Below are 17,918 nucleotides of genomic sequence, written 5' to 3' on the forward strand. Positions count from 1 at the left end.
AAAATAGAAAGCTTGGCATCAGGTAGAATAGTGGAAAAGTGACATCCAAGAAAAGCAATAGGGCATCCTTGGGGGCACTGCAGTGGACTTTATAAAATGCTCCCAGGTACACATCTCACCGTTGCTCCCTTGCCTTCTCTGCTGACTCCCCCAAAACCTACTCAAAAGCCACTACCCCCAACTGTACACCACTACCATAGCCCTTACAGGTGAAGGGAGCACCAATATGTGTATACAGTGGGTTACTGGTGGGTTTTGGAGGGCTCACAGTTTCTTCCACAAGTGTAAAAGTAGGGGGTGTAGGAGCCTGGGTCCAACTGTCTGCGGTGTACTGCACCACTAGTAGACTACTCCAGGGATCTGCATGCTATTCTAATTTACCTGAGTATAACATCTGAGGCTAGCATAGAAGTTGGCGAGTAATATTTTTAATCACATTTTTTGGAGAGGGAAGGGGATAGTGACCACTGGGGAGTAAGGGGAGGTGATATTTGATTCCCTCCAGTAGTCATCTGGTCATTTGGGGCACCTTTTGTGTGGAGTAGAGGAATAGCCTAGTGGTCAGTGCAGCAGACCTTGATCCTGGGGAAGTGGGCTCAAGTCCCACTGCAGCTATTTGTACAAAAACAGGTCTAGCTCAAAACATCTAAGTTTTAGTCTCGGACATCTTTGTTTTGTTCCATTATTGCTGAAAGACATCCAAGTCTTAGGGATGCCCAAGTGCCACCTTGAACACGCCCCCTTTAGATTTAGACATCCTTCTGATGGACTTCAGAGAAAAACGTCTAAAAAGAGGTTTTGGGTTTGAATCCAAGATGGCGTCATGAAAGGACGTGAGGAATAGAGCTCCTCAGATACCGGTCGACTGAACGCCAGTTTTCCCAATTTACATCATGGGAAAGCGAAAAGGAAAAGCTAAAGCTCTTACCTCCCTGAGCTTAGCTGTGAATCCTGCTGAGCGCCAGTCTGTTCTGGAATCCTATGGAGTGACGGTCCTCCGTGAGCGACAACCCGATTCTGCAGGGCCCGCTCTTGTTCAAGCGGACCATAGCATAGAGGGGATATCGTTGAGTCCTCCCCCTACTACAGCCCCTCCTCGTCCAGGAGTAATAATGAATGCGACGGAGGCACAGGAGACTGGAGCGATAGGTGGAACGCCGCCCCTGGTAGCTGTGCTGGGAGCTCCCGTTGTATTCTCGACGCCAACTAGTTTTAATACAGAAGAAGTGTTCTCTTCGTCTCTAGCTGGCGATAAAACTCCTGAAGGACACCGAGGAAAAGTCAAACCGGCTGTTATAACGCTTGAAGCAACCTGGGACGCAATTCAAGGTATCCACACATCTTTACAAACTATTTCCAATTTATTAGGGGATGAAATAAATGATTTAAAGCAAAAGCAGAGTAATATGGCTGAAAGAGTCCAGAATCTTGAGGCAGAATTTACAAATTCTCAAAATGTTTCAGCCACTTTAATCAAGGAACGAGATATTTTTGCCCGCAAAATTGTTTACCTGGAAAATCAAAGTAGAAGGAACAACCTGAGATTTATCAACTTTCCGAAATCTCCTTTAATTACCCCTTTGGACATGTTGAGAAAATATTTTTTAGAAGTACTGGAAATCCCAGCGACGGCGTTTCCACCTGTTGCTAGGGCCCAGTACATAACTGGAATAAATATCGCTGGACAATCTCAGGCTGCACCGGATCTTGATTTGACTCATTTTCTTGAAAGCTCCTTGGATACAGTGACCGAACGGACTACACTTTTAGTTACATTTGCATTAGAAATGGATAGGAATATTGTTTTCCGGACTTACTTTCGCCATATAAAAGCGGACTTTCTGGGTTCAAGGGTACAGATTTTTCCAGATCTCGCTAGAGACACGCAGAAAAAAAGGAGGGAATTCTTGTCTTATAAGACTAGAGTTCTCAAACTTGGAGCGGTCTTCCAATTAAAATTTCCATGCAGATGTTTAGTGTCACTAAATGCAAATAATTATGTTTTCTTTGAACCCTTAAAATTGTTAAAATTTGTTGAGTTACAAGAAGGTGTGGGTAAATCCTTAACTGCTTCCCAGTAAGAAATGCTATAATGTAGGCTATCGGGTTATACTTGCTCTTGAAATTTCAGTTACAATTTTCCCTGTATCTATTTTTTTTTTCCTAGTACTTGGATTCTTTCTTTGATTTGTGGACAAAGTGGTTAGAGAAATATTTCCTATTAATTTTATGTTTGGACTAATGTACTTCCTGTATTTCGTACATTTATTATGATATGTAAATGTAAAAAGATATAAATAAACAAATTTAAAAAAAAATAAAAAGAGGTTTTGAAAATACTGATTTGGATGTTTTTGTGATATAAATGTCCAAATGCAGACTTATGTCACTTTTTTGACATTGTTCTCTTTTGAAAATGAGCCTGTTGATGAACAGGATTTGGTGAGTCACAGACTAAATGTAAAAATAGTCTTTGCATAACATTTTTGCTGATTCTTCCACATAATCAAATTTTCAATTCTATTTTTCCGCCAAAGGCATTCCACTTTCTCTGTTTGCTGCTTCAACAGCCAAAGGCCACAATGATACCAAGGTTGCTTCAGCACTGAAAAAAGTTTGGAATAAACAAAAGATACCAAAGAGTCTAGGGAATCGTGATGAACAACATCCCATTCAAGAGGCAAGGAACTGTAATTTTCAAGGAATTTAGTAAAAAGTGGTGTGACAGAAGAGTGGTCAAGAAGATGAAGACATCTTCTCCAATATCCCTTGCAAGACTGTGAGAGGGACATCAAATCCCAAATAAACATATACATAAACATGTGAAATATATAAGATGAAAATAATCAAGTAGTGGTCTGACCATGAAATTGGAGTGGTAGAGAGGCTTATTTTCAAAGCACTTTGGGAGGCTAAGTTCCATAGGTTTCTATGGAACTTTGGGAGGCTAAGTGCTTTGAAAATATGCCTCAGAGTGACCTCTTATGTTAAATAATGAAGTGGACTTTGAAAAAGTAAGGTCCATTGTAGAATCTGCAAAATGTATTGGAAACGAAAGAGGCTGATAAAAACTTCAAAAGAAAGTGAATAAGTCGGTGATGGGACCATTCATCCACATGAATATTAAAATCACTCAGCACTAGTAAATCAGAATATCAAATTGAAACTTGAGATAACGTTTATTTATTTGAAAGTTTCTTATATCCTGCCCATCTACAGATTTGCAGTAGTCAAAGTTAGAGGATAATAAATCATCATTATATGTAATGGGTGATTTTCTCAAAGCTTAACTATGAAGACCTCTAGATAGGAAAAAAAATGAGTAGGAAGTTCTACTATGGTCAATTTGTCTGAATAAATAATTACTAATCCTCCCCCCTTTTTAGAGACACAAGGTGAAGCTGAGGCAAAGAAATCAGGGGGGAGGCAAAAGTAAAAGAAGGGATCTTCCAATGAGTGCAGCCAGGTCTCAGTGAGACAGCATTAAAAAAATCCTGATTTTCTTGTCATCAGTGTGTCATAAATAAGACATGATTTAGAATGCAAGACCTACAATTCAATAGCCCACCCTGAAATAATAAAGGAGATTCCAGTAATAATGGGGTAGTTAGGCAATAAATCAGATTACTTACTTGTCTAGTTTTTTGGAATAATTTTGGCACGGTGGTCTATGGCTCCAAAGAACAGATATCTTTACAGCAGCCATAGCTGAAAAATCAAATCAAAAACTTGACAGTGGGGAGAAGGAAAGACGCAAAGAGGTAACTTTTTGAACAAAAAATTGTGCAAGGTCTTCTGTTGAAGGAGCAATAAGTGGGAAAGACTTCTCACCTGATGATGTCAGCTCAGATAGCACAGGGAAGAGTTTTTGTCAGTTTATTAATGGCTGATCCTATAGCAGAGACAGAGTTTAGCGAAGTTGATATTTCAGTGGTAGAGAACTGACTTTGTAGCTCGCCTTAGTTTCAGAGATTCTATATTTCCTCCAAATCCATTCTGCATGGTGAGTTTGACGCATGAGAAAGCAGAGGCCATTATGATACCACAGTTTATGTGGTGAAGAATAATTTACTACATACTTGGAAGCTAATTGCTCCTTCTGTGAGTTCTAAAGAGAGGTCCAAGTGGCTACCTGTGTATTGAGGAACAATGTCTCAAAATCTGAGGGAAACAGTAAACCAAGGTGGGGGGGGGGGGGGGGGGGGGAAGGAGTGAAAGGGGATATACTTTTGATAGATTGCTAGTGGAAGAACATAGGGTAATGCTGTGTGGAGGGATTGCAGAGATTTCAAGAGTGAAGGTGATCAAGTAATTATCCGACCAAGGTACTAGAGTAGCATGGAAATTAGATAAATAGAAAGGTGCATCCTTGAAGAAAGAGCAAACTAAATCCAATATATGTCCTGCATCACAAGCTGGAAAAGTGAAGTGATGTGCTGCGTCAGTCCTTAATCAGGGATGAGTGACAGAAAATGGTTGTCCTAAGGGCCAAAGGATTACATGATTAGGATTACGAGGAGAAGTAGCCTAGTGGTTAGTGCAGTGGACTTTGATCCTGGGAAACTGGGTTTGAGTCCCATTGCAGCTCCTTGTGACTCTGGGCATGTCACTTATCCCTCCATTGCCCCAGATACAATAAGTACCTATACATACTATCCAGATTATAATCAAAAGAGAAAAACATCTATATTGTGACCCAAATCGGGAGATGGGCGTCTTTGTCCCGTGGGCGCCCAAATCGGTATAATCGAAAGCCGATTTTGGGCGTTTCCAACTGCAATCCGTCGCGGAAACGGGTAAAGTTGATGGGGGCGTGTTGGAGGCGTGGTGAAGGCAGAACTGGGGCGTGGTTATCGGCCGAGGAGAGATGGGCGTCTTTAGCTGATAATTGAAAAAAAGGCGTTTTTACTGCGATTTTGGGTCACTTTTTTTGGACCCTTTTTTTTTCATGAACAGGTCCCAAAAAAGTGCCCCAACTGACCAGATGACCACTGGAGGGAATCGGGGATGACCTCCCCGGATTCCCCCAGTGGTCACTAACCCCTTCCCACAAAGAAACCCCACTTTACAAAATTTTTTTCCAGCCTCTATGCCAGCCTCAAATGCCGTACCCACCTCCTTGACAGCAGAATGTGTTCTATCCTGTGACAGCCTTTCCCGGGTTCTGATGTGGCTCTCGGATGAGTGTGACACCTTTTCTGTTATGCGCACTGCAGAGTCACATCAGCAATGCATTGTGGTGGGTGTAGGGTATTGGGCTCCGTGATTCCACTAGCTTGTGGCAAATGCTCACGATGTTGGTAGTTGGTAGGCTCTACTCCCATGGTGCTTTTCTCCCTGCTTACTGGGTCAGAGTGTGCCCTGTTTTGTTTCCGGTAGTCCATGAGGTAGTGGCCATTTTTGTAAGCCAGTTTTAGATCCCTTTCACGTGTTAGCCACGTTACAGAACTTAGTTCTTCCCTTGAATGTGGCTGAAAGAGGGCATTGTACACCATTCTGCCAGCTCTGACCTACTGCTCATCTCAGTACCAGGGAGACTCGTTGCCAGTGGGGCACAACCTCTGATCTGCAGTTAACTGTGAGTAAGTGTGCTTATTCCAATAAAGGATGTTTTCGGAGAGATTAGTTTTCAGGTGTCAACTGCTGTGCCAATGTTATATAGCAGTAACCAGTTCTAGAAGCCTGCGTGTATGCAGGTCCCTGGAGCACTTTTAGTGGGTACCGCAGTGAACTTCAGCCAGGCCGACCCATCCCCCCCACCTGTAACACTTGTGCTGGTAAATGGGAGGCCTCCAAAACCCACTGTACCCACATGTAGGTGCCCTCTTCACCCCTAAGAGCTATGGTAGTGTTGTACATTTGTGGGTAATGGGCTTTGGGGGAGGGGGGTTGGGGGCTCAGCACCCGTGGTAAGGGAGCTATGCATGTGGGAGCATTGTCTGAAGTCCACCGCACTGACCTCTAGGGTGCCCAGTTAGTGTCCTGGCATGTCAGGGGGGCGAGTGTACTACGAATCGTGGCCCCTCCCACGACCAAATGGCTCGGATTAGGACGTTTTTGAGCTGGGCGTTTTTAGTTTCCATTATCGCTAAAAAAAACAAACGCCCAGCTGAAAAACGTCCATTTTTTCGAAAATACGGTCTGTCCCACCTCTTCACGTACCCGTTTTCGGACATAAACGCCCATGGAGATAGGCGTTCGCGTTCGATTATGCCCCTCCACATAAACCACTTTGAATGTAGTTGTAAAAACCACAGAAAGGCAGTATGTCAAGTCCCATTTCCCTTCCCATGCATTGGACAGTGTCTGGACTAAGCTATCCCAAAGTGCTCCTTCACACAATGGGGAAAGATATACCATGAGGATAGGAAGTGGAATGGGCAAAGAAATCTTTACCATAAGGAGCTTGTTATATTAAAATGTGTCAGGTTGAATCTCAATTAGGGGAAGAGAGTCTACCGCAAAGAGAGCCACTCCTCCCCCTCTGTGGGAGTGTCTATATTTAGAAAAAAAAACAGAGAATTAAGATGGGAGGGTCCCAACAGTGTTCCCAGTGAGGCAAAATTCACAATAGCAACAGTGGTGGCATGGAGTCTGAAACAAGTGCAATAACTAAGTATAATAGGAGTCGCCTAGTAATAGTTTTTTGTGATTGATATTTTGATTTCTTGATTGTTTGTGATTATTGTCATATGTTGGAAAGTCGGATTCTATTATGTATTTGAATGTGTGAACTGCCTAGAACTTTTTGTGGTAAGTGCAGAATACAAGCTTATAAATAAATAAAAATAAGGAGCTCACTGTGGGCTCCAATTTGAAGGAACAGACTGGGATTGTAAGGCCAAAATCAGTGATAGGGCAGAGCCGCAATGGTGCAACTGTGGAGGTCCATTGAGCATCAAGAAGTGATTCCCACCTATGGAGAGGAAACAGTACAGCAAAGAAGGTCAAGAACAAATAAGGCAACAATAGGGCAAGTGGCACGATTGGATCCAACGTGTTAAAGATGACAAACCTGGATGGACAGAGACGGCAGTCAGGCTTATAGACTTTTGTATCAGATCTCCTCCAGGCAGCACCAACACAAGCAGTCGCAGGGACATGCTAAGGCAGCACTTATTTCTCCTTTATAGCTGGTCTAAGTCCTGATGTTTTTCTTGCATTGTCTGCATGTCAACTTGCCACCAAGAATTGGGGATAGATGTTGAGAACATTGCATTGTCCATGACACACCCCCATACTGTCCCTGACACACCCCTGGTAATCCTAGATATTTTAGTGGCATTTACATTTTGCTTCAGCCCTATACATTTTGGGGGTTTCTGCATCAATGAGCAGGGACATCCACATTTAAAATGCAAATACTCCATCTAAAATAACTGCCGTAACAATGCCATTATGTCAGTATTGCAAGAGCACATGCTTAGCTGCCACTGGTTGTCATTACCCAGAAAGCTATGTGGGCATTGAACTCGTACATATTCTCACAGTTCTATCCATATACTGGCCTATATTCAAGCAGGGAATACTATTTTTGCTGATACTACTTAAAGATATTTATCTGCAGAGTCCACTGTATGCCTGTCCATGTATACTGAGCCAATAAGTTTCAGAGTTTTGAAAATCTCAGCTCTTCTTGTGCTTTTATCCATTTAAGATACCACTCAGTGGCATTTTGAAAATTAACCTTTATGTTACTTAACCTGTGTTGTTTATTTAATAGGGCCCTGTCTAGATATAACACTGACATCTTTTGAGAATTGAAGCATACATCAGAATGAAGAAACACGATCTTAAAGGTGGTGTTTGTTTTAATTGAGGCTTGAGTAATCTGCAGGCAAATGCTGCTGTTTGTTTCCCACCATGGTGACATGGAAAGGGGTTGGCAGTCGTTCCTTTGCTCTTTTCAATAGTCTTATTTGATTAATGAAAAGAAAGGATAACCTCACCTTGTTAATAACCCTGCATCTATAGCAACGGTTTCAGACCAGCAGGCCAAGATTTTCTCAAAGCAAACATAGTTCATTACTAGTAGGTACCCAGCAAAACATTGTCTCTTCAGATCACTGGCAACATGGAGGAAGGCAGGAGCCTGCTGTTCCCGCTTCTTATCCTGCTGATAGTGATACAGCCCTCCAGTGGCCAAGGTAGGTGTGCATCTCCATAGCAGTATGAGGTACAGGGTGATAGGGGTACAAGAGAAGAGGAGATGCAAGAGGTATTGGGATGAACATTTAATCAATACGAAATGACTGAGATCAGATAAGAACACATGATCCAGGCATTGTTTGAGTATTTATGGGGTACAAATGCATTTCTGGAATAAGTTTCAGGATAGTGATTATAGGAACAGAGGAATATAAGACATCAGAACATCTTTGAGAATTGTTCAGAGATGCTAAGTCACACTCATTTGAAGGTTCTTCTCACTCAGAGTCCCTTCTCTTGTTAGAACCTCAGTTCCAGTGCACTGATCCTCATCACTATGAAAGGCAACCATAAGAGAAGAAAAGCTAAATGAAAGAAATCCGAGTACATCTTCTTCTGTAATTTGCCTCCCCCACCCCATCCTTTGACGCTGCACCTACAAGTACATGTGCTGTGAACATTTGTACATAGTTTAGCCACTGAGCAAATTTCTTTGAAAATTGTGTCATACTGCCTCCACTCTGTCTGTATCTTTTCAGAAACATAGGGGCCCTTTTACAAAGGTGCGGGAGGGCTAACGTACGGGTAGCGCACGCCCAATCGGCACTACCGCGGGGTAGCACGTGCGCCTGGCGGTGATTCTGAGTTTGGCGTGTGCCAAATCCCGCAGGAGAAAATAATTTTCTATTTTCTACCATGGGGGGGGGGGGGGGGGGGACGTTCCCAGCTGTAATCGGCAGAGTGCCCACGTGAGCCCTTACCGCTATGTCAATGGGTGGCAGGAAGGGCTCAGGCCGTAAATAGGCGCACGCTAGTTTTAATATTAGTGCAGGCCCATGTCCCGACAATAGCCTTTTTCCCAGCTGCGGTAAGAAATGGCCCAACGCATGCCTAAAATACACGCCCACACTACTGCAGTCAACTTTTTACCATGGCTTTGTAAAAGGACCCCATAGAAACATAGAAAAATGAAGGTAGATAAAGACCATATGACTTATCCAGTCTTCCCATCCATGCCATCTACTATCCATTCCTCTCCCCTAGAGATCCTGTGTACTTGTGCCAAACTTTCTTGAACTCCATTCATCTCTACCACCTCCACTGGGAGACACCAAACAAGCAAATATAATTTTATGTAGCATTTTTTATTTGCAAAACAATCCTGTGCTTAAATTTTTCTAGATTAATACTCCAGATGCAGTCTTTGGCCTTCAGTATCATTGTTTGGGGGCAGTAAATCTCACTCTTTGGGATAGATCACCCTTAGCATTTCTGGATGTTTCTCAGGCAACTAATTTCTATCACTGGGAGTGTGAAATCTTACAAGCATTAACATATTTTCTCATATAGATTGGGAGAAAGTGTAAAACATGCATCAAAAAGCATGCAACAAAATATTTAAATGCAGTATATGCATGCAGTGAACACCATGAATACTTGTACCCCCACTGAAGGGGGACAATACTTAAGATACAATTTTACATGGTTAAAAACATAAAAATCTTTGATTATTGCCCTCTGAGTGATTGGCACTATTGACTTGTTTCCTGGTGCTAGGAGTCTGTTATACTAGCAGGCTTGTTTTCGAAAGAGAAGGGCACCCATCTTCCGACACAAATCGGGAGATGGGCGTCCTTCTCTCAGGGTCGCCCAAATCGGCATAATTGAAAGCCAATTTTGGGCACCCTCAACTGCTTTCCTTCGCGGAGATGACCAAAGTTCATGGGGGCGTGTCAGCAGCGTAGCGAAGGCGGGACTGGGGCATGATTAAGAGATGGGTGTCCTCTGCCAATAATGGAAAAAAGGGCATCCCTGACGAGCACTTGTCCGACTTTACTTGGTCCATTTTTTCTTGCGACTTCAAGCCTCAAAAAGGTGCCCGAACTGACCAGATGACCACCGGAGGGAACCAGGGATGACCTCCCCTTACTCTCCCAGTGATCACCAACCCCCTCCCTCCCTCCCTAAAAAAGAAACTTTAAAAAAATATTTTGGCGGCCTCAAATGTCATACCCAGCTCCATGACAGCAGTATGCAGGTCCCTGGAGCAGTTTTAGTGGGTGCAGTGCTCTTCAGGCAGGCGGACCCAGGCCCATCCCCCCCCCCCCCCACCTGTTACACTTGTGGTGGTAAATGTGAGCCCTTCAAAACCCACCTGAAACCTACTGTACCCACATGTAGGTGCCCCCCCTTCACCCCTTAGGGCTATGGTAGTGGTGTACAGTTGTGGGGAGTGGGGTTTTTTGGGGGGGTTGTGGGGCTCAGCACACACGGTAAGGGAGCTATGCACCTGGGAGCAATTTCTGAAGTCCACTGCATTGCCCCCTAGGGTGCCCGGTTGGTGTCCTGGCATGTCAGGGGGACCAGTGCACTACGAATTCTGGCTCCTCCCACGATCAAATGGCTTGGATTTGGTCATTTCCGAGATAGGCGTCCTCATTATCGCCAAAAACCAGGGACGACCATCTCTAAGGACAACCTAAGTACGACCATCTCTAAGGTCGACCTAAATGTTGAGATTTGGGCGTCCCTGACCGTATTATCGAAACGAAAGATGGCCCCCCATCTTGTTTCAATAATACGGGTTTCCCCCCCACTTTCCTAGGACAGCCCCAGGAAAACTTGGGCGCCCCGTTTGATTATGCCCCTTGTGAGCTGACACACACACACACACACACACGGGCTCTAGCCTTCTCGGTAACTCACAGGATTCTGTCTCAAACACTGGGGAGCTTTCTGCCTCCTCTTCTCCCTTCACAAAACGCTCATCAACACCAAGCTTCTTGTAATTAAGGGTTTTATTAATGGCAATTTAACATACTCCTCATGGCTTATTTCTTCTTTAACATCAACATTTCTTCTTCTTTAACATAAACATTTCTTCAAGTCAAACATAACAAAAAGGCACTTTACTCAGAGCCTGCTACTTAAACCCTTCTCAAACTTAAGACAGTTCCTCAAACTCAAACAGTCAAACACAAGCATCTACTTTCCTTCTCCAGCTGTCACCTTTTCCAGAGAGAGCTTCCCCAGTGTTTCCATCTACCTCTTACAGCTTTCCACCACTCTCTTAATAAAGCTGCCTGCAACCCTCTCACACCTTATTCAATTTCCCAATCAACTGCTGGCTTCTCACTCTCCTGCCTAGAGTCCTCCCCCTGACTCTGATTACCTTGCTGCTGCAGTGCATTCTGGACCTTGTAGTTCCCTGCCTCCTCACACCCTATTAGGGGATCCAGATTAGTTTTCTAAATAAACTAGTAACAACGGAATTGCCAAGTTACACAGTTCCTGGAGGGAGACCTTTTGATCAATCCTGTTTTTTTTAACTTATATACTAATGCAATGTGGTATTTGTGGTCACTGATTCTGCTCATTGAAATCAATGCTGTAGGTCTCAAAATGCATCAGGATAGATTTGTCAGAAATCCAGGACTACCAGCCACAGAGGAGTTTTTAAAATCTACCCTAAGGTTGGACTCAGGGGCGGACTGACCATTCAGGTGATCTAGTGGCCTCAGCGGGGGAGGGGAGGGAACATGTTCTTTCCTGCCCGGCCTGCTGCTATTCTTCCCCCCCCCCCCCCCCCCGGAACCACTGTATTTTAAGGTTTAATAGTTTTTTATTGATGACAAAATCAGGTAGACAGGCAACTAGCACGTTATACATAAATCAATTAGCATATCATTTAACAAACTAAACAGAGATTGGCTAATAAAGTAGTCATCATATGTCCCCTTTTTCTCCCCATCCGGCCCTCCTGTGCCCTTCCTTTCTCTAGGAAATTACTCCCTTCTTCTATCATTTGGGGATCAGCAGTCCTTTGGTTACATAACATGAAACTATTCAACAATTATAAATTGCATCCATTCAGCTTCCAACTAGCTGAGTGCTACCTTAATAATGATCCTATCATTTATATTGACCATTATTCCTTACATCCCTTCCCACCCCCCGCCACCCCCCCCCCGCCCTTGCCAAATTCATCAGGTATTTTAAAATTGTTGAATGCATAGACTCACCCTGTCATACATTCCTGCTGACATCAACTGTCTGGTATAAATAGAGAGCCTGAACTCTGATAGCTCTCCTCCATTCCGCAATTAACTCAAGCATTTACAACTACAAAATTTACAGGGCAAGTGCTGCACTGCTATGTAATCCTCCTACCTTCTCCAGTGAGTTCCTTGTCAAATCCCCACCCCTTTCCTTCCGCCCTTCCCACCCCCTTCCCTTTTCTTTACCCAGAGTCTGACACCTTTCCGAATCTATCCACCTTATATCCGAGAGAAAACAGGTTTAAGCTACAGAGCCCGAGGCCTTCATGTTCCTCTAAACCAGTGTGTGTGTATCCAAATGAACCCACCTATCATTTGAATTATGGGGAGGACTGCTTGTCACATATGTCTTTCCCGACCCCTCTTTGGTAATCCGTTAGCCTGTTTTAAGGAGCTAAGTACCTATCCCTGTCTATATTAAATGGAGTTTCACATTAATCTCATATTCTGCCCTCTCCTCCCCCAAAAACCACAGGTTCATTGTAATGCGTTAGCAGTTCTAAAAGTTTAGTAAATAACTCCTCCCTCTAGGGGGTAGGGTCTCCCACATTGGTTCCCACTGCGCCCTGAACCACTGGCCCGGTATACTATCTATCTCTCTGACTCCACACCGGTCAACTCGCATTTGCTTAAGCATTTGAGCCCGCCACACCTGTAGAGGAGGCTCCTCCTTGTCTCTCCAAAACTGCAAAATTGAATTAATGCCATAGTACACTCCCATGCATAAAAACGCCTTGAGCCCCTCAGGAGGTGTTACTGTTTATCGAAAGTTATTAAATAGTATTTGGGGATCTCTAATAAAGGTGCATTGCCAAATCCGATCTACTTCACGCCCCACCCGTTGCCAAAACCTTTCTGCGTGTTTGCAGCTCCAGAACATATGTCCCAGTGAGGCCATTTCGTGTTTGCATTTCGGGCAATTCCCATTGTCCGCAAATCCAGCCTTAAATGCTCTACTCGGAGATATATGGGTTCTTAGGAGCCACTTATATAACCTCTCTCTCTGTGGTATTGACAACCTTTGTCTGTATAAGGATTGCAGGTACTTTTTACAGACTTCGGGAGAAATCTCACATTCTAAATCCCGTGACCACCTCTGGGCCAGCCCTGTGTAATCTAGCTCTGCCGTTGAATCTTTAAGCTGCTGATGGTGAAACTTTAAGGGAACAGAGAGTTGGGCTCCTAGGGTGAAATCCTCTGACAGGACCTCCACCACATCCTCCGTTAGGTCTGTCCACTCTAAAGAGGCCAAATAATGTTTTAATTGGTAGTATGCAAAGTGATTGCCCCCCGAAATTTTATACTTTTGTTGAAGCTCTGGGTAGGAGTACATTTTTCCTTCTTCTGTCACAATATGTGCTAAGTACACCATCCCCTGTTTTTCCCATTTGCTAAAGATTCCACCCCCTTGACCTGGTGGAAAAGCCGGATTGTTACGGATCGACAGCCAGGGGGATACCAGGGCCGAGAAGTGGTGTCTCCTACATATCCATCTCCAGGTCTCCCTGAGAGCTCGCAACAGTGGATGTATTTTAAATACATCCGCAGGTAAGGCAGCCCCGGTATGCAGCAATGAACTGAAATGTATCCCGGGGATCCTGGAAATCTCCACAGATGTCACGGAGAAATCCAAAGTCCCCCGGTACCAGTCATTGATATGTCTCATGGAGCAGGCAACCGTCAGGAACTTAATATTCAAAAGACCCATTCCTCCCGCATCCCGTGGTGTTGTGAGTTGCTCATATGTTAATCTAGGTTTTTTCCCTTGCCACAAGTACCCCTGTATTATTTTAATGAGTTTTTTGTCGTCTTTAGATTTTAAAAAGAGGGGTAGCTGCTGAAATATATAGAGCCATTTGGGAGCTATCATCATGTTGAAGAGTGCAATTCGTCCCCAAATTGTAAGTGGTAACTCTTGCCACATAGTCAATTTACATTTAGTCATGTCCATGAGGGGGTCAACATTATCCCTGTACAGTGAAACGTTACTGTTAGAAATCATCACCCCTAAATATTTCAATTTAGAGTCTACCCATGTGATGGGGAACTCCCCCTGCCATTTTGCTTTAACGGTTTCATCAAGGGGCATTGCTCCCGATTTATCATAGTTCAGGGAGAACCCTGACAAATTGCCATATTCCCGAATCACCGCCAACGCAGTTTTTAATGATCGCTGGGGGTCGGTAAGCAACATAAGGATGTCATCCGCATATGCTAGGACTCTCACCTCTTGATCCCCCAAGCGCACTCCGCTTATCCCGGTTTCCAAGTCTAGTAGCCTAAGTAGCGGTTCCAGTGTCAGATCAAATAACAATGGTGAGAGGGGGCAACCCTGACGTGTCCCCCTTCCCACAGAAAAACTTGCCGTTGTGCCGCCGTTAACCACTACCTGTGCATTCATATCAGTGTAGAGGGCCTGTACTGCCCGCATAATCCCTGTAGGCAATTTCATCCACTCCAATAATTCAAACAGGAAGTCCCAACTGACTCTGTCGAATGCTTTAGCAGCATCTAAGCTGACTACTATCCCAGGGATTTTCTGATATCTACACTAGGCCATAGACAATAGAGTTCTCCTTACATGCAGTACTGACTGTCTCCCTGGTACAAACCCTACCTGCGCTGGCCCAATGATGTTGGGAAGGTGCTTTTTAAAACGCTCGGCCAGAATCTTTGCCAATAATTTAATATCCACATTAATTAATGATATAGGTCTGTATGACTCTGGCTCTTCCGCTGCTTTCCCAGGTTTTAACAATAGGGATATGCACGCAGTGTTCTCATGTAGTGGGAACTTCCCGTCCAGGATAACCGCCTGATGATATGCAAATAGAGGGCCTATCAGGGAGTGTTGCATAATTTTATAAAACTCTCCTGAATATCCGTCTACCCCGGGTGCTGAGTAGGACTTTAACCCCTTAATCGCGGTTTGCAACTCCTTTGGCTGTATCGGGGAATCTAGCAAAGCTATCTCCTCCTCTCCAAATTGTGGCATACAAGCCTTCTGTAATAACTCTGTTATTTCCCGTCTCCCCCCTGATTGGTCCTTCTTATATAGATGTGTAAAATGCTCTTGTAGGGTTCTAAGTATTTCATCTGACTTATTAGTTATATTCCCCTTACTATCCCGAATTACTGGAATCGTCCGGTTGCCGCCCCTCCTTTTAACCATCCTTGCTAGGAGACCCCCTGCCCTGTTACCAAATCTATTAAACTTATATTTTTGAAAGGTCTGATTTCTAAGTAAATTCTCGTGTAGCATTGAATTGATGGAGGCCTGTATGGCTAAGTATCTGTCTTTATTAACTTCTGTTGGTTGCGCCAGATGTCGGTGCCTTGCCTTCGTCAGTTGTTTGTTTAAACTAACAAGACTACGCGCGGATTTCTTCTGTCTAGCCGCAACGTATGCAATCAAATCTCCCCGCAAAACGGCCTTTCCTGTGCACCAAAATAATTGGGGGTTTGATTGGTGGGCTGTATTGAAATGTGTGTACTCCTCCCATCGTGCCTTCAGAAATTTCTGAAATGATTTATCATTAGCTAAGTAACTCGGGAATCTCCAACGTCTGGTCGTCGCGGAACTACAGGGGTTATCCAGTTCAATCCAGACGGGACTATGGTTAGAAATTAATATCTCCTCTATTTTGGAGTTGATGACATGCTGGAACAGGGCCTCTGATATAAATATATAGTCTATCCTTCCCCATGTTCCATGGGCTCTCGATCTATGCGAGTACTCCCTGGTCTCTGGGTGTAAATTCCTCCAGACATCTACCACAGAGAGAGAGTGCCCAAATTCCTTCAACATTTTCCCTACCTTGTGACCTGTGTGAGCGTGATCTCTGGCCCCTGTGCAGTCTAACCCGGGGTCCATCAAACAGTTCATATCTCCCACTACAATCAGGTCTTTACCTTGATATGGTGTCATTTGCCTCAATAATTTAGGAAAGAATGATCTCTCCGGTGGCGTAGGGGCATATATGTTTAATATATATAATTCCCTCCCTTGTAGCCATAGTTTAACCAAAAGATACCGTCCTGTGGGGTCTTGTAATTCCCTTTTTACTGAATAGGCTAAACGTTTATGAAAACATATCGCTACCCCACCCTTCCTCCCTTCCGCTGAGGCATAAAGCACCTGTCCGACCCAACTTTGTTGGAGTTTTTCATGTTCCAAATCTGATAGTTTTGTTTCCTGCATACACACAATATCAGCATTTAAGTGTTTTAAATGTTTTAAAATCTTTTTTCTTTTGCTTGGGGATGTGATACCCCCCACGTTCCAAGTTATTAATTTACAATGTGGTACAGACAATAATATTGTATCTACTCATGGTTGTTTTATATCGTTTGGCGGCTGGGTCCCAGCCCTTCCCCAGCCGCCGCGTTAAGTATATAATCATTCCAGCTCCAGCTCCGGGCTTCACTAAGTGTGGATTAAGTAAGTTCTTGTTTGTGTCTCTCCCGTCTCGTTCGTCTCTTAGTTGTAAAAGTCCTTCCTTCTTCTCTGGTTGCCCTCTGTGGTGTCCCTGTGCTCTTCTTTTCCTCTGCTGTCTCGTCCTTCCCTCCCCCGCTCCCCCCCCTTCCCGCCGTGACCCTCACACTTATTGACTTCTATCACCTACTTGAAGCCCCTAATGTGACCATTCCCCCCTTTGTTCTATTCCTACTCCCCCCCCCTTTTTTGTTCATTCTTTGTGCAGGATGAAATCTGATTTCTTGATCACACTTACATCTCATGCAGCATTGAAACAATCTAACATTCTAACCAAAAAAGTCTTAAACAGTGCAACTTTAAACCTGAACAGTAACATTAAATCTTAGACATTGCTACTACATTTTGCATTTACCAGTCCCTTAACCTCCTCTTAGGGAGGTTCGCTGCTTTGGCACTTGTTCCTCTAGACCGCATCCGTTCTTAAAGGTCTGCTTCTTTCAATTCTGCATCCACGAACTGTTGCGCATCTTGGACCTTCTGAAAAGAGTGCCACTGGTTCCCATGCTGTATCTTCAAAGTGGCTGGATATATTAGCATAAATCTCATATTTTTATTGGCTAACGCTGCGCATATTGGATGGAATTGCCTCCTTTGTTCTTGAACTCCTGCCGAGTAGTCTTGGAAAATTTTTATCGTGGAATCTCGCTTTATTCTGAAGCCTCGGATGATCTCTTCTTTGTGCAAATAATTGTGTACTTTAATGATGACAATTCTGGGGCGTTGCATACCCTGCTGCCAGCGTCCAAGCCTGTGTGCTCTCTCTCTGCACAGCTCTCCATAGCTATCAGATAAAGCCAGTTCTTTTTTCAGCCACTTTTCTAGAAGAGGGCCCAGTGACTTCTCCGGTATTTTCTCTGGTAGTCCAACAAGTCTCAAGTTGCACCTGCGTGCCCGATTTTCCATATCTTCTAATTTGTCCTGCTGCAACTTAAGCTGCTCCTGTAAACGCGCAATCTCCTGTAAGTGCTGTGATCCTGAATCCTCTACAGCTGAGATCCGGTTTTCAGCATCATCCACTCTCTTCTCTGTGTCTGCCATTGAAGACTCCATGTTTTTCATCTGCCCCGCCAGTAGGTCAAATCTTGGGCTGAGGGCCGCGCTCACCGCCGCTGTAATCTGAGCGAGTTGCTTTTCTGTAAATTCTCCTACACCTGTTTGTTTCTGATCCGCCATTTTGTGACTGGATTTAGGTGGAGATGTTTTTTCCTTATCAA

The 17,918-nt window shown here is 44.0% G+C and overlaps 1 protein-coding gene across 1 annotated transcript in view; it reads left to right on the top strand.

Moving 5' to 3' along the window:
* The first annotated feature begins 893 nt into the window (after window positions 1–893).
* LOC115472489 (cadherin-related family member 4-like) overlaps window positions 894–17,918 on the top strand; it is a 252,344-nt gene continuing 235,319 nt past the window's right edge. Inside the window, 2 exon segments of the mRNA XM_030206781.1 lie at window positions 894–1,853; window positions 8,063–8,147. Coding sequence (XP_030062641.1) covers window positions 894–1,853; window positions 8,063–8,147 — 1,045 coding nt within the window.

This window comes from Microcaecilia unicolor, chromosome 6, assembly GCF_901765095.1.
Source record: "Microcaecilia unicolor chromosome 6, aMicUni1.1, whole genome shotgun sequence".
Taxonomy (NCBI): domain Eukaryota; kingdom Metazoa; phylum Chordata; class Amphibia; order Gymnophiona; family Siphonopidae; genus Microcaecilia; species Microcaecilia unicolor.